At 37.9% G+C, this 24,038-nt stretch overlaps 1 protein-coding gene across 5 annotated transcripts; it reads left to right on the top strand.

Moving 5' to 3' along the window:
* The first annotated feature begins 502 nt into the window (after positions 1-502).
* On the top strand, positions 503-24,038 carry LOC106060664 (arginase-1-like). 5 transcript variants are annotated; one of them, XM_056010631.1, is made up of 10 exons: positions 503-662; positions 11,916-12,006; positions 13,036-13,108; positions 14,355-14,461; positions 16,768-17,033; positions 17,929-17,985; positions 18,408-18,512; positions 21,538-21,614; positions 22,712-22,771; positions 22,925-24,038. In XM_056010631.1, the coding sequence occupies exons 2-10, from the start codon at positions 11,941-11,943 to the stop codon at positions 23,083-23,085; spliced, it is 972 nt and encodes a 323-aa protein (XP_055866606.1). In that variant the 5' UTR covers positions 503-662; positions 11,916-11,940; the 3' UTR covers positions 23,086-24,038. The 5 variants fall into 5 exon arrangements, with proteins under 5 accessions (XP_055866606.1, XP_055866607.1, XP_055866604.1 ...); XM_056010632.1 differs by lacking the exon at positions 503-662 and adding an exon at positions 8,715-8,868; XM_056010629.1 differs by lacking the exon at positions 503-662 and adding an exon at positions 10,454-10,600.

The raw sequence follows: 24,038 nt of genomic DNA, 5'->3' as shown, positions 1-24,038 counted from the left end.
TTAAATGACATATGAATGGACTTCGGAGCCGCATCTGAATTTGTGTGAAAAAGAAACTCTCTAATTTTATTTATTTTTTTATTGGAGTTTTATAAGTTTCTAATATCAATAATCGCTAATTAGATTATTGTAGTCTTTGAATGTGATTAATTGTATCGTACGTTCCCCCGAGGTCTTGGGAGAATACAATATTTAAGGTGCGTTTTCCATGCATCTGAGTTCATAGCGCCTATTAAATACTCACTTTAACAACAAGGATACGCTCAGCTCAAAGCAGCATGTTGACAGGAAGTTAAGTGTTCTATTTATAGATCTACGTCACTGAAACATAACTGGTCATGCGCAACATTCGAATGTGTCAAGTGATGAGCTGCCCCCCCCTTCTCTCTCTCACTCTCTCCCCAGAAAGGGGTTTGCCGAAAACTTCCATTTCCATTCTATTTATAGTACACACTGTAATGCGGTTATAATATATAGTTAATGACGTCAAAAGGTTTTGATACAAATACTGAGGTGCGTAAACAAAATGTAACAGTTTGAAAAACGTTTTTGGAGCGGGACCATCAATCGAACAAGTGAGCAGACGAGTGCATTAGATCAGCTTTTGAGTTTCACAAGTTTAAGTTCGCAAGATCTTCTGCAACGAGCAATCTGCTGTCTAGGTGAGTAGAAGCAAGACGTACTCATTAGTCGTGCTGTTATTAGGGTTGGTAAGGATCGAGGAGATGTGGTCAGATTTTATATTGATTACTTACAATTGGTCTTACATGCTTCAGATGTTAGTTCAGAGTCGAAGATTATATACATCCTTGCCCGAACCTCCCGCAGGACGTCGTAACTATTGAGGCAACAGTCCAGAGCGCATATCATATTACATATGCCCTCGCAGAAAAAAAATTATTTTGCGTATTTTGGGTCTTACATTTGTTTATGCTATGAAATCAGACTGCTTGACAACTGGTTTAAGTTGTAAGGATATACAGTTGTTAAATCTTCGTTTGTTTTCTTTATTCAAGTCAGATTGAAAACACGCGCATAGCTCGATCGATGTTGTTTTTTTTTTAATCTTTGGAATAATAATAATGAAAACTGAAATTGAAAAACAAAGACTATATGAGAACCTTAGCTAGAGCCTAAGCGACTATGGAAGTTATTTAAACTAACAATATACCTATACAACATTATACGGTTCTCTCGAACGAAGTTCGACCCTGGCAGTGCCAGAGAATTAATATTATATTGTTTCTCCCATATCCTATTCTAGGATCAAGTTGAAACTTTGCTCAATCATTGTCGTTGACAACACATGAATCAATAAAATAACAAATTATTTAATCAATTAGTAGTAATTAATATTTTTTGTTGTATAAAGAAATGTAGAAAAGGGAATAAGCCTGGTATAGAGAATTAGGTCGTTCGCTAAAATTTTTTTACTATAGACTTTTTTTTTTACACAATAAAACCTTCTATTTTTTAAAGTATTTGTATAGCACAGTGGTTAGCACGTCGGCCTTCCGTCATGGAAGCCCAATACCCCAAGTTCGAATTCAGACTCGAGCGACTTGTTTAAAAAAGCTTTAAAAAAAAAAAACAACCTTCTCCCAAATACTGCCCACGCCTTCTCCTAGTGGTGCACGAACGTGATTGGACGATTGAGCATTCTATAAGCATAAAAGTTGCACTTAACAAAAACAATTAAAATATTTCCAATTGCACACATTTATTATTGTTAAGTCTAGATTACTCATTAATTGCATGAATAATTCCAAACTGTGGATGCAATTTCACTCAATGTAAGCTTTGATTTTGTTTTGTTTTTTAAGTGAATTTTATATTTTACTTATTTATATGAGTACATTTGACCTGCGCCTTTTTTTTTTTTAACTAAACGCCTGAATGCACACAAAAAAAAATCTTTACGTTAGCTTACATTGTTCAGCATATCTCAAATTGAGTAGGGGGAGACAGTGACGCCACTGGGGAGAGGCGCGAAGTCTTGACAGAGGGTCGCCACGTCCTAACAAAAGATCATAAAACGTCATTTTCTCGGCTCTTTTCACGTCATTACCGTCGAATTCATCCGCGTCAAAACGCATTACTTAATAATACGACCTTTTTTTAGAGGAACATTTTTACTATAAGAAGCTCAGAACGAAGGAAAACGAACACTAAGCATGCATACCACCTCAGGTCTTCTTTGACGATTGCTCTCGCCCTAATCTGGATTCCGCTGGGGGGAGCTTACAGCGCTCCCCGAGGCTCGGTGGCTGGAGAGTGGTGGGAGAGGGGGGTAATTGCGGATTAAGCAAGCGGCCAAACTTAACTGAACCTTCATGACGTAAGCTCGAATGGTAGACATAGGGTGAATTGGACAAATTCCTAAAGTGTCTTTTTATTATTTGTCTTTCTTGTTTTGTTCCGTGCATCCTTAAAACCTTGGAACCCCACCGTGGGAGCCTAGAGCATTGCCTCAGACCCAGTTGGCGAGGATGGTGGGGTGGTAAAGGCGATTCTTCTTCTTCTTCTTCTAGCCATCTTTATTGCTGCTGAGCTGTGAACTCTTTTGCAGACTGTGCCAAGGAAAAAAAAGTTGTGCTGTTTTCTTCATTTGTTCAGCACTGCCGTACAGGGTGTTGGTTATGTTGGGCTGTAGTGGAAGTAGGGTCTGCCTAAGGTGGATTAGGGAGGGGTAAAGGCGATAAAAAATTGTCTTCATTTGTGCACTGAAAATTGTATTCCATATTTCTACTGAAAACATTCGTACTTTAACCTAATTTTTTCGGACCTTGAGAGTGAGAGAGAGAAAGAAAGAGAGAAAGAGAAAGGGCGATTGAAAAAGAGAGAGAGAGAGAAAGAGAGAAAAAGAAAAAAAGCGAGAGAAAGAGAGGGCGAAAGAGAAAAAGAGAGAGAGAAAGAAAGAAAGAAAGAGAGAGAGAAAGAAAGAGAGAGAGAGAAAGAAAGAGATAGAGATAAACATAGAGATAGAAAGAGGGAGAGAAAAAGAGTGGAAGAGAGAAGGTGAAAGTGAGAAAGAAAGAAAGAGAGAAAGAAAGAGAGAAGAGAAAGAGAGAGGGAGAAAGAGAGAAAGAGAAACAGAAAGAGAGAGGAATAGAGAAAAGGAGATTGAGAACGGGAGAAAGAGAAAGGCAAAGAGAAATGGATAGAGAAAAAGAGAAAGAGAAATGGAAAGAGAAAAAGAGAAAGTGTGAAAAAAGAAAGAGACAAAAAAAGGAGCACGAGGGACTCCTTACACCCGACACCCAAAAAAATAAAAACACCTCCTTACCCCCGACCCCAAATAAATACAAACAATCTTCCATTTAAAAGTTCTACATTTGTCCTTGATCACTAATTACGTTTGTCAATTTAAAAAAATCGATAAAACTCATTGAACGATAAGACAGCCAAGACTACACAGACATGAGCTGATTAAAACAAAACAGTTCTTCATATAGCACAAAACTAACTCGGTCAAACGAGGCCATGGGGGCAAGGCTTCTCAACATGGTAATTCTAAAGACAGGTGTAAGCTCAACTGGTGACCCATCGACGTTCAAAATTCAAAAGTAATATATATATACTAGTCGACCCACGGCGTAGCATACGCCGTTATTTTGCAGGGCCGGCCTTAGGCCCCTATGTGACCGCAGTGTGCCCCGCACTTTCAAAGGACCCGCGCTATTTCTAGGTGTAAATTATTAAATTAAACAATTTTATAACTTATAACAAAATATACGAAAAAGTCATGGAAATATCCGGAAATTTTATATTTTGAAAACTCAAAAAAAAGAAATTGCAGAAATAAGAGAGTGATCTTTCCTTTACTTCTTCTCGCCCAAACTCTTGAGGGAAGAAGAGAAATATATATATAGTTATATATGGTTTTCTAACATATGTAGTCTAAAACGTAGATCTAAACAATAGAAAAGAAAAAAAAATTTAAATCATTGTGAGACTTAGACCTAGGCTAGTAGACATTGGAGTTCTGCTATGCCATGGTTGGCAATTTTTCTCAAAGAAATTCCAGAAGTCATGTGCGAGGCCTCCGCCAAACGGAGGCCCTTGGCGGCTGCCTACTTTGCCTACACCTAAAGGCCGGCGCTGCAACTTGCTACAGTAATGTCTTTTAATAATACGACGTCTGGATCTGTATCACTAAACAAGAATTGTATATACTGTTACATTTATATATTCTTTTCGGGAAGGGGGGGGGGTGCAAGGAGCGGGATAAAACAATTTTTAAAATCAATTCTTCATTAGTTATTTAGAACAAAGTAATCGCTCTTAGAAACAATGATCAGCTTCATAAAGAAAGAATTGTTTTTTAAAAACGAACATCCACAAGTCATCGCTACTTTTTGTTTTTAAAGGGAGGCGAGCAGGGTCAGTCAATGGAGGTGCCAATAATTTCTTTACAAAAAAAAAAAACGAATTAAAAAAAAAAAAAGTTATTTATCAAGAAAATGTTCACAAACAAACCCCAGCCACACCGACAATGGTCCCTGAATTGAAACACTTGAGAACCGCTGGCGTACTGTTTTTTAGTAAGTCAAGCCATGAGGCACTCCCACAACAACATCCGACTTGTCGTCAACATGTGACTCAGTTCACGCGACCTAGTTCTCTAGAGTCAGTCAGGGCCGAAATTCAACATGCTAAAATGAAGGATCTTATCTTATATATTACAGACGTTACTTCAAAAAAAAAAAGTAAATTACGCCCTGCGCATTTCATGTGTCAATCTAGTCATGCGTGTCAATCAATGGCTTCAACTCTGCTAAGTCGTTGGTTTTCTTGGCTAATTCAGGTAACCCATTCCATTCTCTATTGGCACTTCGTACGAGTTTGTTCCAGCGTATGGAATAAGAAATGTGATACTTTGAAATGTTTGACTTTGTTTCTTTTAGAGAAAACTCCCGAGGAAATTATTTCGGAAATAGATTGCAGAATGGGTTGAGAGACGAGGCAGAGGCGGCTCCCATGGAGGCGTGGGGGGAGAGGGTTAAGGGGCCAACCGACTAGGTTTGGGATGGGCAGCGATAAACCGATTTGTTTTTTTGTTACTATTATCACAACATACCAACACTTTGACTTCTGTCCACTATTGCCATACATTTTGTTACAAAATCAACTCACTCTGTCTGGTCAAAAGTTTGTACACGTTATTTTATCCCACACCCAATCTCGGATTAAGCTGACATTTTGCTTAGTTATATCTTTTGCATGACAACACAAGAATCAATAATAAAAAAATAACCAATTTGTTAATTAACTTTTGGTAATTAATTATTTTGTTTGGTATCTCAACAAGAGAAAGAATAAGTACTTGACAGAAGTGGTGTTTTTTTTTCTTCATTTAAACAACGACCATGTAAACATTCAACGAAATACCCCCTTTTCCCTCCCCTCTTTCGCAAATGTTCCAGACAAGTGACAGGATCATAGTGCACCCGAGCATGCTATTCTGGATAGGATCATAGTGCACCCGAGCATGCTATTCTGCCTCAACGGGGCACTTGGGTGGAAACGATCACTAGAGGAAGTGGTTAGGCTAAATGAATCAACACAAAACTCCTGTTTGAGTGTCCAAGGGAATGCGAGAGCTTTCCCATTGCACGGTGCGGAGTTGAAAGAGAGCGTCCACGTCCCTGTCGATAATCCATGCGCCGTTCCTCAAGGGACCGTTACAATAATTGTGAGTCCTGCACGGTTAGCTTGGTACAACATAGGAAAATGGCAGAGGTTCCTGGTGTGCTCCGCCTTCGGTCATGCTTTCTAGCCCATGCGCCCGGAGTGCCAGATACATCGGAAATTGCAATGCTTTACATAGACATTGACTTGGATCTCTTCCAGACACAACGGTTGTTCAAACAATTTGTTTTTCGTGTTTTTTTTCCTGTTCAATAAGGTTTTTTTTTTTTCAAACCTATAGCTTGAAGAGACTTTGGCTCAGCTCTTAGACAATCAAATGATTATAGCGCATAGAGAAAGCTAAAAGCTAAACAAAAAAATTTGTTTAGGTCCAGAATGTAGGAGTGATCCAAACTAAGTGATACCATTTGACTTACAATAAGCTTTTTTTTTAAAACATAAGTTGTATTTATGTGTTTCTTGCAATGTACTAAATCCGGTATACACTGAAATACGATGGTGTGATTGGTTTTTCCGAAAATGTCAACCAGGATTGTGAATATGATATTTTTTTATTCAAACGCAATTGAGCGTCCAGCAACGACCTTATGCATAAGCAAACTAGGCAGCTGCCTAGTGCCTCCGATTGATGGGGGCCTCGTACAAAAATCTAAACAATTTTTTTTTCAATGAAGAAATAGCCAAACTTGGGCCCAGCATTAAATAAACTGCGTACTTTTTTTTTCGTTTTTTTTTTCTGTTTCATTAGGGGGGGGGGGCACCAAATTCACTTTACCCAGAGCCTCCAAGTATCTAAGGCCGACCCTGCGTCCAGTGGTACCTGTATCTAGGTATAGACTACGTTTTCAACAATAAGGCCGGCAAGGACATCATTAGAAGTGGGCAGGACCACGAGGCCAGTGGTATTATGGATGATTAAGAATGATGTCGGCCCACCACATAACCCTTACCCAGAGGTCTCAGTACTGCTAAGACCGATTTTGAAAGAGAAAACATTGTGTGTGTGTGTGTGTGTGTAAAAAAATCTTGACATGAGCTTATACTATTTTATCTTATTTGAATTGACGAATTCAGAAACCAATAATCAAAAGGGGTTATTATATATTTTAGTCTTTTCCGGACCCCTTCATTTATCTACCTTCCTTGTGTGAAGCATTTCCAGTGTCCGCGTTTGACCTTGAAGATACGAGGTGTAGTAGAGTAACATTCACTAATGAAGACAGTACATTGAAGACTCTCTATCTCATTATCTCGGTAATTATTTGATAACTCTTGACAAGCATCTCCCATTGAAACCTTTGAGATCATAATCTTTCCTTTGCGTTCCTTGTGAAACATAGTGTCTCAGTAAAAACACGCCACTCTCCACGGTCTCTTGCCGCTTTTTAAATGGCTTCCCAGCTCTTTCCTGTCCTCTCGGCTTCTGCGTCGCCTTTTTCTTTTTTGGTCTTCCTCTACGTCTTTGGCCCTAGGGGTTCCACTATAAGGCCTGTCTAGCTCTGTTGTTGGTTTCTTTTCTAAGGGTGTATGACCAATCCATCTCTCCACTTTCTCTGTCCGCCCATCTCCCACAGTTTGGTGTTTTCTATTTTGTCGTACCAGTTTATTTTCAAGATATTTCTCCCGGGCATGCTACCCTGCCTTATAGTGGCGCCCGGGTGGAAACGATCGTAGGAGGAAACGATTAAGCTAAAGGGTAGCAAAACAAGACTCCCTTGGGGGTGCCTAAGGGGGTGCGAGAGCATCCTCGTTGCACTGTGCGGATATGTAAAAAAGCTCCCACAACCTTGTCACAATCCATGCGCCGTTCCTCAAGGAGCCGTTACATTATTGGCGTATTCTGCACGGTTAGCCTGGTATAGAAAAGGAAAATGGCAGGGGTCCCGGTGTACGCAGCACCTAGTCGCGAGTTTGCACTGTTCTCATTCAGGCCGGTGAGAGGGAGCTCTTGTTCACTTTTGCTGGCCTAGAGTTCCAAGAGCCGAAGGCTCAACTCTACCTGTCAGTTTCAAGAAGATATTTCTCAGACATAAACCTTTTAGATAATAAGGCACTAAGAGTGACCTTCCTTGGCTTCTTTCTGTATAACTAAGGAGTCACTTTTGGGACATTTCTGTTGTTCTACCATCTAATAGAAACACACAAGTGTAGAAGGCCGTTATCTTCGTTTAATCATTTCGTCACCTATGCGTCGAATTTATTGACAAGACCATTGACCGAGTTCTCTATCCGACTTTTCACTTATTGTTTTTTTGTACCTGCTTCATATTGATTCAGGTCAATGTTGATAAACGTGTTTGACACAACAAGGGAGACAAGGTTGCTGAACATAACAACATTACTCAACAAGATAAGCAACTGGTACTTCAGAATGAATCCATTATTCAACTTTTTCCAGATAAACTGGTCTCCACATTCATGCTATTATGTAAAGACTTCAAGATGACAATATGAATATGTTATTTTTGGATAAGGAGGCGCAGTGGCTGAGTGATAAAATGCTTGGCTTCCGGGTTCGAATCCTGATGAAAACTGATTTTTAATTTTGTATCTTTGGGGCGCCTCTGAGTCCACCCAGTTCTAATGGGTACCTGATACTAGTAGGGAATAGTAAAGGCGGTTGGTCGTTGTGCTGGCCACATGACACCCTCGTTTACCGTGGGCCACAGAAATAGATGACCTTTACTTCATTTGCCGTATAGATCGCTAGGTCTTACTATTCTTTGATACATAATTGGTCCTAAGATAATTGTTCGCTTAAAATGGCCATTCTAGCAGTATCTGGGACAAATTAATATGGAGTAGGTTAAGAATATCCTGATGTTATTTTTTTGTCTATAGTTCAAAGCGACTCTCAGAATGTGAGAGCTCAAAGAATCATTTCGAAACGTCTACTTTGTTTTTTGAAGCTCTTGATCATCCCTTCTGGAGATCATCACAGTTTGAGAACCTCTGCACTAACCTCTGATCAGTGTGCACAAATTATTCCCTCAATGATCTGGACACCATCAGGCATGCCATACGATCGTGCATAATGTCCAGCATGGAGCAGATGGGCAGAGTGTCGATTTACTCTAAAAGCTAGAAATAGTATAAATACTTTTGAGTGCTTGACCACTTGCAGAGCTATAGAACTATTTCACGTACTGACCTCTGTGCCCAGCTCTGACTTGACCACATCCCTGGTGACATACTAGGCTACGGCTACAGCTCACAGTAAGTTTTTAGTGCAATTGATTTCTACGGACGCTAACAATTTTAAGAGCTATTTTATTATGTGTTCATTATCATGCGTATGATATAGCCTTTAAATTAGAAACAAAATATGCAATGTTTCGTAATGGTAAATACATATGCATGGCATAGTATTGACAATCGAACTCAGAAGATTCCATTAAATCGTAAATTGATATATAAAGCCCAACAAATTTTCTGAGCCTCTGACTCGTCACAGTTATGTTTACGTGGCAAACAAGCTATTGGTTTAAACTGCCCACAGGTTGTGACGTTGCGGGGCAGATTTCAGGTCTTCTATAAAGAATGGTCTCGGTCGGTATCACTGGAAGAAATCGTCAGGAGTCAACGAACCATCGCGGAATGGGTCAAATAACTGCATCGCGCCTTTGATACTCTCCGCTCAGTTCTTCATATCAGATGCTATCTTGCGTTGACGGCCATCCGACAGTTTACCTAGACTGCCCTACAACAAGGTGGCTGCCTGACCGTGCGGTATGCGCGCTGGACCTGTCGTTCAGACTTGTCGATGATCCCGGGTTCAAACCCTGCCCTCTACCATCCCTCTGAAAGAACATCCGAAACGTGAAAAACATTTCACAAAACATTTTATACAAATTTCCCTATCAATAGTACTCTCATGTTGACGGCCTTACAACGCTAGCATGTATACATACGCCAATAGTCACAACCGGAACTTTCTTTAAGCCTTTTAAATGTTGAATATTACAACTTCCCCAAACAAGTTTTTTTCCCCTTGTTTCTACTTAGTGAATGACAGGAAATAAATGTTTACTAGTGCAGTCTGTTTCTGTCTTAACCAATTTTAGACTCGGCATTGTATTCTCACAACTGGTTTCAAGTGCAAGAGAAATGGGAACAGACAACCGATCCTGTTCGAGTCTGGTTATTTTGAAAATATGTTTTGCCAGCCCAAGAGGAAACAAAAGGTTTTCAAACACATAATATATATATATACACACACACACATACTGTGGCATACGGTCGTATGAGTTTGAGGGTCCCGAGTTTGAACCCTGCCGGGAAACTTTTGGGCTAGAGAGTATCTTCAAATTAGAAGGAACACCCGAAATAGTGAAAACACTTCACATCATCATACTCTCTATTTAAGTTTTCTGTTCGTCTTCTGTGTCTGTCTTTGGAAAGAGCTTTTCTTTTTGCCTCAAACACCATTACATTATTAAAACACAATTACACATTAACTTCTGCGAAATTAATATGACACGTCTGCAATAAGTTAAAAGATGTTACATTTCAGTAACACTTGAGTTTTTACTAGGCTACGTTGTAAATCAACCGTAACGAACGACTGTCCTTCACACAGGGTCCCTTCCCCCTGCACACCACCCCTACCCCCACCAAAACGTCACAACTCTGAGGGGAATTCAATTGAACACATTGCGTGTGTGTGTGTGTTGTTTCGCCATTGTCATTGAAGGCCATACCTGGTCAGTGGATATACTGGACCGGGTTCCTTCGTGACACACTAATTCAATGTCCAATTCAATTCTGGACCCGCCAAAATGATGGTGAAAATCGAGAAAGTTCCCAGGGTGATGGTGTAGAGTTTCCTTCATGAGTCAAACATGGTGCCAGGCCGAGGTTTAATCCACAGAGTCGGGGTTCGAACTCTTGGGACGGCATTTCGTATGGCAGCGTTAAAATGGAAGCTAGACATAGAGCCCCATTTCAAGTACGTACTCCATTTTCTAGTTCTATTTAGTTAAACTTGATTCTCAGAGAGTTCTTCTAGTAATGCTTGTTTCACACAAAACTCCCATTTACTGCTTTAAAATACTATTATTTTAATCATATTATCTTTTAATTATTTAGTTGTGCACTCTAGACGGTGTATAGAGTGTAGGCTATATTAAACCTAAACCTGAATTTAAGCCTACCATCTGTCCGAGGGTCTACTGTGTTTAAACCTACCATCTGTCTTTCTAGTCGGCAACCCCCAGAATAGTTCCAGAAATATTTTCAATAATTTAAAAGAAAAAGGAATGTGAAAATTATCAAAAGTCGTAAACAATTTGGCCATAGCCAGTGGCAGGGGGGGGGAGTAATTTATAAGGGCTCCATATCTCCAATAGTTGAGGGCCAAGTCTAATCCAATCCATTGGGCATGGTTCGAATTCGGGGCATCGAGTGACCAGTCCATACCAGACCACTTGACCTGGCAACATAACATTTGACCTGACCAAGTAAGTTTATTCTATGTCATAAATAGTTCCAGAAAGCACCAAGTAAGCAGGCTTTTTAAAAACTTTCCTAAACTTTCTCTATTTATCTTCACGGAATAAATACAATATGTAGATAGTTGCAGATTCGCTCGCTCGATACTAAGATAACAGATAGATTCACATTAACCTGGATTGGGGGGGGGGGGGGGGTAATGTAAGATAATTTTCACTTCTGCATGACCTCATTTTGTTTTAGACAAATAAATGAGAGATAAACACATGCACGTCAAGATATCGTCTGCTCGTGGACAAGAAACAAAGAACGGGCTAATTGCCGAACATCAACAAAAACAAAAACCAAGATAAAATAAATAAAAACTGATGAAACTACAAGAAATGAAGTCACGTGGTTCGGAAACAGTAAATATTCGCACTTTTAAATGTCGTTTATCTTTAGCTTGAGGGACTCCGACAAATATTTTTCATTTCGCGTTTTCTAACGATGCCAGAATTAGATAACTTGCTCGATTCTGAATCATCCTAGCTTAGGGAGTGTACACCAATATATAAATAGATGCTACGCTTTGTATAAAGTAAAACACATACGCGATCGAACTTCAGTGATACATAGATTTATAAGCTAAACCGTTAATATGAAATATAATATTACGTAAATATTGGGCTATACTTTATTTAATTTTTATTTAAAATTTTATTTTAAATTTAAAAAAAAAAGGAAATACTATTTAGACAGTGACGAAAATAAAATAAATACATGTATGAATATTGATAGAAGTTTTTTTTTGTTTCTTAAATTGCTTGCAGATATCTACAGCCTTATTTTCAAATAATGCCTCAACAGCAAAACAACAAAGAGACATTAGGAGTCATTGGATTTCCTTTCTCTAAGGGACAGGTACAGCTGTTACATTTCATTCGTTTAACTTTTTAAAAAAAATCCTTCAATATTCTTATTCTGGAATACCAGAAATAAAATATTTGGTGGTTGAAAAAATATGACTTACATATTCATCCATCGCAGTAGCGCTACAGCCCCTGGAGAACTAGTAAATTAAGATTGCCAGTTTTCCGTGAGCAACGGTTTACAAGGACGGTGTGTGGCTAACACAATGGGCCACTTCATGTTCTTGTTACACTTGAGGTCATGAGCATCTAACCAGTTTAATTCATCACACGAATTCAAAGCAAAGTATCTGTGGCATTTTACGTCTCGAGAGACAATCTTTTCCCTTTGCAACTTCTTGTGTGACTAAAGAGGCCATTCCTTGATGCACAGTTGCGGTCACAGGTTGTCCAAGCAAAGTAGAATAAACCGATCTATACTTATTTTTACAAAGCTCATTTGAACTCAGTGTTTTCTACGTGGCAGGATTCTTTGAAACGTTTTTTTTTTTTTTGTCACCCGCTTCCCATTCTCGGATCAATTTGAAACTTCGCACAACTATTAATTCAGATGAATCATTTAAAAAAAACAAAACAATTAGTTAAATAATTAGTAATAATTTGTTTCGTTCTATATATATATAAAAGGGAAGTAAGTCCTGCAAGTGTTTAGGTATATTATAGTAAATGTGCAGTTCTTTCTCTTCAATTAGCTTTGTTTGCTGTTTATTTTTTAAGTAATTTTTTTTACAGTTGACTTGTTTACTTATGTGAAGAGAAAACGCTAAGAACAGAAATATTTTAACTTACAATTTTACAGCGAGCAGAAGACATCTGCTTTTTACATATCATGAACTATTTTAAAGTGACCCCTTGACGACTGTGCCACTAATCCTATAGTACACTGCATAGTCAACAACAAATCGCTAGTTTCTTCTCACCGTTACCATAGCAACACACACACACCGTAACAGGAGGGGAAAAAATCGTAATTAGACATGCAAAATATTAAGTTTATTTATTTATTGTATAAATTTGACAGCCCCGAAATGGTACTGAGCATGGACCAAATGTACTACGGGAAGCTGGTATCATCACAAGCCTACAAAGCCTAGGTAAGAGGCATGAAGCATTATTCTATTACCTTTATGTTTTCTTTGCTCGCATGCAATGTTCTAGTACGCATGCCTTACTTGTATTTCTCACACATGTATTCCTTAGACCAGTGTTTCCCAAACCGTGTTCCGTGGAACCCTAGTGTTCCGTGTTCTACATAATACTGAAATAATTTACTAGTAAGTTACCAGTTGAATTAAACTCTCTCAAAAATGAGCAAAGTGTTCCGCTAAATACTCAGAATGCGCGAAGTGTTCCGTTAAGAAAAACGTTTGGGAACCACTGCTTTAGGGTTGGCTAGATTTCCTAGCTTCGAGATAATGTTAGATTGAATTAAGCGCTCATGATTTGTCCTAATTTGACAGTGTGATAATATATATCAAGATTTAATATGTGGTGGCTGAGTGATAGAAGATTTAATATATATATATAATGGTGGTGGCTGAATGATAGAAGATTTAATATATATACATAATGGTGGTGGCTGAATGATAAAGATTTAATATATATATAATGGTGGTGGCTGAATGATAAAGGGTTAGGCTTCCGAACCAGAGGTCCTGGGTTCAAATCTCGGTGAAGACTGGAATTTTGAATTTCAGGATCTTCAGGCTGCCTCTGAGTGCACCCAGCTCTAATGAGTACCTGACATTAGTTGGGGGAAAACTAAAGGCGGTTGGTCATTGTGCTTACCACGTGATACCCTCCTTAACCCTGGGCCATAGAAACAGATGACCTTTACATCATCTGCCCTATAGATTGCAAGGTCTCACAAGGCAAAACTTTAACTAATATATAGATGTACAAATACAGCTACATCTATATCTGATGTCTAAAAATGTATAGGTCCCAGTAGGGTCTGGTCTGCATAGCCAATAAAATATGACACTATTCCGTTTCTTGGTATTCGATGGGTCTTTTTATTACACGTGAATTAATTTGGGTTTTATTTGAATTTCTAATTCTCCACATTTTATTAAAACATTTTTTAAACAACAAATACCCGTATTTGATTTATTTGTCTACTTTTGATATTTTAATCAATATTTTAGTATCAAGTCCTAGTATTCCTACAGTACTATTTGTCTCTTGATATGTTGTGTAGTGATTATTTAGTAGGTCACGGTACTCTCCGTTAGCACAATTAATAGCTATAATTAGTCTATGTCGGTCGGGATGACCCGGTCTTATCAATAATCCAAATCTACTTGCGTCCGTCTGTCTCTCTCTCTCTACGGCTCCCAGGTGTGAACGTCATAGATCACGGTGACATTGAGATTGAGGTTGTGCTCAGGGATGAGCCAATGAAGAATGTCAGGAATCCCAGGACAGTCGCTGCTGCCAATAAGAAGGTCAGTTCATAGAAAAGCCAACTACCATTTAACAAAGATGGACGCACAAAGAAGCATTACATCAAAAAATGTTTGGGATGCTACTATTTAAACAAAAAATGTTTGGGATGTTACTATTTAAACAAAAAATGTTTGGGATGCTACAATTTAAACAAAAAAATGTTTGGGATGCTACTATTTAAACAAAAAATGTTTGGGATGCTACTATTTAAACAAAAAATGTTTGGGATGCTACTATTTAAACAAAAAAATGTTTGGGATGCTACAATTTTAACAAAAAAATGTTTGGGATGCTACAATTTAAACAAAAAAAATGTTTGGGATGCTACTATTTAAACAAAAAATGTTTGGGATGCTACTATTTAAACAAAAAATGTTTGGGATGCTACAATTTTAACAAAAAATGTTTGGAATGTCACAATTTAAAAAAAAAATGTTTGGAATGTCACAATTTAAAAAAAAATGTTTGGAATGTCACAATTAATCAAAAAATTTTTGCAAAGTTACAATTAAACAAAAAATGTTTGGGATGTTAAAATTAAACAAAAAATGTTTGGGATGTTAAAATTAAACCAAGACAAGCCTTGTTATTATTCTATGTGAAAAATGAATATTAATTCTTTCTCTAGCATTGCCTGGGTCGAGCTTCGTTAGGGAGTGAACAAAATTCATTGTAGTCCCTTAAATAGTGTTCACTTAGAAACTTTCTGGTGATGTGGCCGGTCTGCAGCAGTACCGTCCTCTGACAGGCAACGAGAATCTTCTTAGGGATGTTATTATTATTATTATTAGTATTGTTATGTTAGAAACGAACGAGTATTCATTCTCTGGCACTGCCAGGGTCCAGTTCCGTTAAAGTGGAACAAAAATCATTGTAGTCCCTTTATCGGCGTCCACGTAGGAATATTCTGGCTATGTGTTATTATTATAATCATTATATCTAAACACTAGAGTGTGTTCGGTCTTTGTGGTGCCACACATTCATCAGAGCGCAAACATTGTACGAGAGAACAAGTTGTTGTCCTACTCAAAAGAAAGGGAGTAGCCTAAATTCTAACACTATTCGCGATTGGTGGATAAAAACTAAAAATTCAGATATCGTTTCTCGCCCTGGTGAAACAAGAATAATTTACGAGAACTTGCGAGAACTCACCAACCAGGATACTATTGTTGGAAACTCCGGGTTTCGATCCGATTTCTCGAAAGCTGTTTTGTTTTTCCATCTCTCGTTCATAAAATGTTTCATTGTAGCTCGTGAAGTTGACCAATGAAATCGTGACCTAAGTAGGTCACTTCTTTAATACGCGGCAGAAGTGAAAGAGAGATGTTCTGTTTACGTATTTAAAGTACATTTGGAAAATCTCGTGAAGTTGTGGAAGTCAAACACTAGGTCGTCAATATTGACTTTATTATGCACTCTCATGGAAAAAAAATAGAAAAAGAAAAAAGACAGTAATTAGGGCGTGGTTTTGATTATATTTACAATGAGGGTATCAGAGTTTTAGGTCGTATGTTTTTGAAACTATTTATCTAGGCCTGGCTTATTTAGAAACAATGTATCGAGTACCAAGACTATTAAATCTACTGTACTGATTCAAAACGTTATTGGGGACATATAGTTCCTTTGGACACAGCGCGGTGGCTGAGTGGTTAAGCGCTATGCTTCCGAACCTGGGGTTCGAACCTTAATGATGACTGGGATTTTGAACTTGAATGGGTACCTGACTTTTGGTGGGGAAAGTAAAGGCGGTTGGTCGTTGTGCTGGCTATATGACACCCTCGTTAACCAAAGAAACAGATCTTTGAGAAAATAATTATAAGTTGATTGGCCACAAAGGGGAAAACTCTGGTTTGACAGTTATACATATATTTTTTTAAAGTATAATAATCTAAAAATTAAATTTGGGCTCGAGGCTTAGAAAATCAATATATACGCCAGTGGGTATTTCCGAATCTATTCATTAAAGAGTTAAATAAATAAATGTATTTTGCGAACCATCTTCTAAGTCTAGATCTATAGGCCTATCAATCGAGATGTGTACATTTATTTTACATCTGCTTAACCTGGATTTTTTTCAGATTGGAAAAAAAAAGGGGGGGGGATCAATCAGGGCAATGTGACAGAGTGTAATTTATTAGTCATTATTTATTCAAAGAAAGTAATCGCTTTTGTGGTAAATTATCATCTACATAAAGTAGGAAATTGTCTTTTAAAAATACATGTTACTTGTTTGATGGTACGACTAAGTCCTAATGTATTGCCAACGTCTGTCAGATACTTGAATAACATTTTATCATTTCCATAGCTCTCGGATGCAGTGGCCAAACTGGTCAAGATGAACCAGTCAGTGCTGGCTCTAGGAGGAGACCACTGCATGGCTATTGGCTCAATCCACGGGCACGCCCAAGTGGAGCCCAACCTGGTAGTGGTCTGGGTCGACGCCCACGCTGACGTCAACACTCCTCTGACGTCCGTCTCCGGAAACATCCACGGGATGCCATTGTCTTTCCTGTTAAAAGAGCTGGAAGAATTTGTCCCAAAAGTGCCGGGTTTTGAATGGTGCAAGCCCTGGTAAGAGTTTTTCACCTTTTTTTTTTTGTTCGATCATAGCTTGAAAAATGTGTGAGTGCTTTGTCTAGCCTGGGCAGGTAATCTTATCCCTTTGCAGGGCCGGACTTAGGCCACTGCAGCCTATGCGGTCGCAGTAGGCCCCGCACTTTCATAGGCCCCGCGCTAATTGAAGGTGTAAATTATTAAATTAAAACATTGTAACTTGTATATAATAACAGGGTTTTCGCGGCTTCCTGATTATTCAAGGGCCAGTGGAAATCTCTTTTAATTTCAAAATATACCAAAAAGTTATGGAAATCTCCTGAAAAATAGACAAAATTGTCATTTAGGGGTGCCAATCCTACGCGCGATAAAAAAAACAACATTGTCAGCTTTCATTCAATAAAAATTTATTCTAAAGACTAATGTATTTACTAATACAAAATCTTAATGTTGACATTATGTTTATCCCTACACAGACTAGGCCCCGCGCAATCCGTTTCGCATAGGGCCCGCAATTGCTAGGACCGGCCCTGTCCCTTTGCATCTTCTGAAGAGGCCAATCCTTGATACACAGCTGTGGTCACAGGTTGGGCATCTGTAATCACCAGGAGCTGTTTGGGTCTGTTTCCCTCCCCACCCCCTTTTTGTTCTACTTCTAGTGTGTAAGCCATCTGCAATCCAGGACCCTGTATGATTTTATGCTTACTTTCCAACTGGATCTATCCAGCGCCTCTTTTACCCAACGATTATTGTTGATTTTGAAGAGCTTCGTATTGTGTTTGCATACATCAGTAGTACCTATACCTTAATAGTGGGCGGCCAGCGACTCTCCTGTCTTACTGTTTCCCATTGTTTAATCCACATATGGTTTCAAATGTTGACCATATATCATTGCGTTCTTGTCTTTTTTCAGTCTGTCTGTCCGAGACCTAGTCTACATTGGACTCCGTGACGTTGACCCAGCAGAAAGGTAAAACCCAAAGTTTCTAGCCTGACCTACATACTGTTTTGGATGATGAGCGAATTCTAGGAATTCTTGCAAGCCATTGTGTATTCAATTATTTGTTAGCATATTTAGCGAATAAAATGGGTCTCGTTGGCAAGTCTTTTTAAATGAATATTTGTTTGTTTGACCTGTTTTGGATGTTCCTTCAGAATTTGATTCCAAACTTCCAGTAGGACAGCGGGGGACGGCGGTGGGCTGGTATCACACCTGGAATTATCTAAACTACAGGTCGCAAACCACACGACGGATGTCTATGAATTATAGGCCTCTTTCTTTTAATTTTGTTTTATGATAATGTCTAAATGTTGAAATTATTTTTTTTTTTACTTACCTTTAAAACTGAGACACATTTTAAGCTTTTAGAAATATCCATTTATTTATTTCAGATTAATAATCGAGAAGTTCGGCATCCACGCCTACTCTATGCAAGAAGTGGATAAGTATGGCATCAAAGAGGTTGTTGAGCGAGCATTGAATCAAGTGGACCCCAGGTAGACAAGAATTACAGTCTCTTTGTAGTAACACTTCATCCTAATATGACAGTAACAACAAATACGAGTATAAGACGAAATAAGATAACAACTAATAAGCAAAGTGAATATATTTGATCGTCCTCTTAACTCTAACTTTTTTCCTAAGACTTTAGATCCTTTTGAATTAAACACTTGTTGCCTCCCTAATCTTAAAATTAAAAGATATTCTTAAGGGTTCAGCTACCAGTGCGGATTCCGGCAGGGGCGGACAACAACTGGCCATATGGTAAGGCTGGAAGCTTTCATCAGAAATGCAGTTCTTAGACGAGAACATCTAGTAGCTGTATTTTTCGACATAGAAAAGGACTATGATACAACCTGGAAACGTGGCATTCTACGTGACCTGGGGCTTATGGGACTTAAGGGACACCTTCCCTGCTTTGTGAGGGAATTCCTAAAGGACCGGAAATTTCAGGTTCGAGTGGGCAACTCCGCTTCTGACACTTATGACCATGAAATGGGTGTACCCCAGGGCAGCATTCTCTCAGTGACCCTGTTTAACATTAAAATAAACAGCATTATAAAGGCTCTGTCCCCTGGCATAGAGTGCTCTCTGCATGTTGATGATTTTGTCATTTTTACAGATGGCAAAAACATGAATACTTTAGAAAGAAAATTACAATTATGTTTAAATAAAATCAATATTGGGCAAACGATAATGGTTTTAAATTTTCGGGCTCCAAAACAATAAGTATGCATTTCTGTAATTTAAGGGGAATCCACCCAGACCCTGAACTATTTTACACAAAAAGAAGATCCCTGTAGTGAAAACTAAAACATTTTTAGGCCTCACCTTAGATTTCAAATTTAATTTTCTCCCCTACATTAAGGAACTTAAGAAGAAATGCCAAAAGTCATTAAACATACTCAGAGTACTCAGCCATACGGACTGGGGAGCTGACAGGGATACCTTGCTGCTGCTATATTGGAGTCTAATCCGATCCAAGTTAGACTACGGATCCATAATATATGGAGCAGCGAGGAAGTCTTATCTAAAAAAAAACCGGAAACCCATACAAAATGCTGCCCTGCGTCTCTGTCTCGGCGCGTTTCGTACATCACCAATCCCAAGTCTCCACGTGGAGGCTGGAGAACTCCAGATGGACATAAGAATGAAAAAGCTTGCAATGCAGTATACAGTCAAGCTAAAATCCAACCCCACAAACCCTGCTTTCGACTCCATATTTAACCCAATTTAGATATCCCACAGAACCCTCCTTGGTTGATGAATAAACCCAAATTAAATTTATCCCTTCTTAATTTCAAAAAAAAGAAAATACAGACCCAAGCACACTACAAGTCCACTTTAGGGAACTGAAGGAAAGCTGCGGAGATTGTGGCACCATTTACTCTGACGGATTCAAAATGGATGGAAAGGTCGCGTGTGCCTGATCTTTTCGGTACAAAACAATCTCCCGTACACTCCCCGATGGCTGCTCCATCTTTACATCCGAATCACATGCAATATCGCTTGCACTAATGGAGGAAATTTCTCATATGCTCCGACTCCAAATCTGCATTGCAAGCTTTTTGTGGGATGAAGACTGGCATTCCATTGGTACACAAGAGCCTAAAGCTGTTGGACCAAATAACAGCCGACCATAGGGATGTCACCTTCATCTGGGTCCCCTCCCATGTTGGCATTGAGGGAAACGAAACGGCAGACTGAGAAGCAAAGAGAGCCCTAAATCAAGCGGTGTCAGGAACCCAAATTCCCTGCTCGGACCTGAGACAAAGTATTGCCTCTGCCACCTATCGAGAGTGGCAGAACCGATGGGAGGCTGAGACTCACAGTAAACTCAGACAGATGGTGGCAGATGTCAGGTGGCGGCCCACATCTAAGGGTCTGACAAGGCGTGGAAGCATGACCATGTCCAGACTTAGGATTGGCCACACCTACATCACGCACTCCTTTGTGCTGAAGAGAGAGGAGCCCCCACTTTGTGAGTACTATGACTCTCGCCTCACCGTGGAACATATCCTCATTGATTGCCCCAGATACCAGGATACTAGGGGGCAATTTTTTAGAGCGCACAACTTAAAAACACTGTTTGACAATGTCGACCCTGGGAAGGTACTGTCCGGGAGGTGGGGTTGTCTACCAAGGTTTGATTTGTGAAATCGTGAAAATACAATATTTACAAAAGATTTTTATTAAATTATTAAATTTGTACTACCTTTAATATTTTAACTGTGAATGGACCTTGGTTTTAATGGCTTAACTATATAAAATTTAGCTCTTGTGGTATGAAGGGAGAGTAACCCTTTAGGGATTACGGGCACAACTGTTCTTAAAATGTGCCATGTGCCAAAAACTCAAACTATTTCCAAAGGCTAATAGTGCAATTTAAATCGCCACATCAACTATGCATAAAGAATAAATCAATATATTAATACCAGGTTCTTTTCCTCTCGTAATTTATATAAATACGTTATTTCTGTCAAAATAGTATGTTGTATATAATTCCAATTAACATTATTGAAAAATGAACAAGTTATAGTAACATTATAGTTTAAATTATCAAGGGACATAATTTGTTATGTAAAGTTATTGTTATTTTAAAATGGGTTATCTTTCTTCTTTTTAAAAAACTCTTATTGAGACGTAAAAAAAAAAGCAAAGAAAAGAGGCTAGATCTAGTTGACTCTTAGACCCACATAGACTCGAGCTCAATGTAAAATAAATCTCTTCTCAATTTCTTCTAAGAGTTTTACCAATATTTGTTCCACGTATTTAAACATTGGCACTGCCTACTTTTTATTTTGTGGATAACAAAAAAAAGAGTCCAGACAAATCTTTATTTATATATTAAATAGAATGGATGAATATGTTTTTTTTGTTTTTTTTTCAATATTTGTTAGGAATTTGTACTCTTATGAATCATGTAACTCGAATCTCCTTAACTTATTCTTTTGCTCTTATTGCTCTCAGGTTTTAGCGCACTTAATTTCTTTAACTGTTTTGTTGTTGTTTTTTCCCCAGTGGTGTCCGGCCCATTCATGTTAGCTTTGATGTTGACGCCATGGATCCAACACTGACTCCAGCCACTGGTACACCAGGTAATTGCATTAGAGAATAGTAATATATGTGGGGTTGGGGACAGGTAGAGTGCTCTGAATTACCTGGGGAAAAGGAAAGGTTGTTGGTTGTTATGCAGGCCCTGTGACTTTCTTTTGTCAAAGAAACAGAAAAACATTACTTTTGACTCCTAAACCAAAAGGTAACATTCTTCTTACTTTTACACTAGATCCTATGGCATAAATAGGGGGCACAGTGGCTTCTGAACCTGAGGTACTGGGTTCGAATTTCAGTAAAGACTGCGATTTTAAATTTTGGGATTCTCACAATTCTGATAGGTAACTGACATTAGTTGCAAAAAGTAAAAGCGGTTGGTCATTGTGCTGGCTACATGACACCCTGTTAACTGTTGGCCAAAGAAATGGGGTGACCTCTACATCATCTGCCTTATAGATTGCAAGGTCAGAAAGGGAACTTGACTTTGACATCTATACTTTCTAACTGGTGTTTCAACTAGTATCATAGACCCATTTTGATGCTTGACGGCTATTTCAAATAGCCAGTTCTCTACATTTCTGGTTTTGCTGGACTCCAGGGACTAGTTTCAGCTTAAAAATGTTGATGGACATTATAGGCCTAATAACCAAAAGTCAATGGATGCGCTGTGCAGTATTTTTGTAGAGACCCTCCTCTTTTGAAGTACTATATGAAAATCATCTCAGTTAAAGCTTAAGTAATGATATATTAGATTTATTATTTATTTAATCTCTTTTTTTTTCAATTGTGTATTCATTTCAAATATATTTTTAAAATTTTGTGGAGCCCCCCCCCCTCCCCGCCTTGATGTGAGACCCTGGGCAGTTGAACTGCTATAACTATTAGCTAAATTGTACCCCCTCCTCCCATCCTTTCATCTCAGGTCAAAAGATTGTCAATACCGGTACCAATTTTTATTTAAACATAAAAATACTACAAACCTCAATAGGCCTAAATATTGTAATTTGTATTCTCACTTTTCCTAGTATGAACCATGAAACCAACTGGCCTAAATTTTGTAATCATTCTCATTTACTAGTGTGTTTACATATTATTATTTATTTATTATTTTTTCAAATTTTACTTTTTGTTTCTTTTATAGTGTCTGGTGGTCTCTCACTCAGAGAATCGTTTTACCTGGCTGAGGAAATCTCTAATACAGGTAAGGTTCCTTTTATGCTGTTTTCAATAACTTTATTATAATTTTAAAATGTTGAATTTATTTGTAGTCGGCTTACAATTATATATGGAAGGCTAGACAAAAAGTGTTTTTTTTTTTAATCCAACTTGACTAACAGAAACTTGTTTCTAACAGGGAGACTGTCTGTGCTGGACATTGCAGAGGTCAATCCTTTACTCAGTACCGAGGACAAAAGAAAATTAACTGTGATTAACACAACAGACGTAAGCACCAAATTCTACGGGTACAGACGCCAAGGGAATGCACCTAGAGATTACGAACTGCCCAAGCCTTAAAAATAAGGGAATAGGTGTCGCATTTTAGTTTCATGAGAACAAATACACAAAGAAAAAAGTTTTTCTACAATTTTGACATACATATATTAGGAACTAAAAAAAGTTAAAGTTGAAAGTTCAAAGGTGGGTTTATAGGGCAGAAGGTTAACATCATTTTATTAAAGTCTCTTCATTAGTTACTTAGGTTAAAAAAGATTGTTCCTAAGTTCAGATAAGATGTTCAATGTTTTATTTGTGTCTAGACTGAGCATTCAAATTTTAATAGTGAATCTTAGCTTCAGCATTTCTATCAATCTTGGGCTCGGCTTTATATTTACAATGTACACATTTTATTTTAATATTATAATTAGCATTAATTAAACACTCTTTATTTAAGTGGGTTAGTAGTAAGAGCCATGTTAGGAAGAAACATTTTTGAATATTTATTTCACATTTGCATTTGTATATGGAGCTTGCATTTGATTTAAAATTTTACAGAGTTTTATTGTATTTTTTAATTTTGCTTTTAAATATTAGCTCAGCGCTTATTTATTGAATACAGATTGAATCTATTGTGTCAACGTTGATGGTGTTATCACAGTTGCATTTATTTTATGTAAATTTACTTTCTTTTTCAATAATCGTATATATATATATTTTTCTTTTATTTGAAATTCTGATGAGCTTGATGTAATGTTTAAGTTGCATCTCCATTTTTGGACCAACAGTAACAATGTGATTTTGTTTATATGGATGCAATAAGTTATAAAATATTATAATCATTTTTCTTGTATTTTTTTAAAATGAGTGTAATAAGACAGTGTCTTGATTATTTATAAATTTTGTTTAATTTTTAATAAGTTTCATTTCTTATTACAACATTTAAATTTGCATTTGTGTCTTGTTGGTCCCTGTGGCTTTGTTTCATAAATTTTGTTTATATTTTATGCAAATAAAGAAAATGAACCAATGAA

The sequence above is a fragment of the Biomphalaria glabrata genome, chromosome 14, assembly GCF_947242115.1.
Source record: "Biomphalaria glabrata chromosome 14, xgBioGlab47.1, whole genome shotgun sequence".
Taxonomy (NCBI): domain Eukaryota; kingdom Metazoa; phylum Mollusca; class Gastropoda; family Planorbidae; genus Biomphalaria; species Biomphalaria glabrata.
This window is presented reverse-complemented; position numbering and strand designations above follow the sequence as displayed.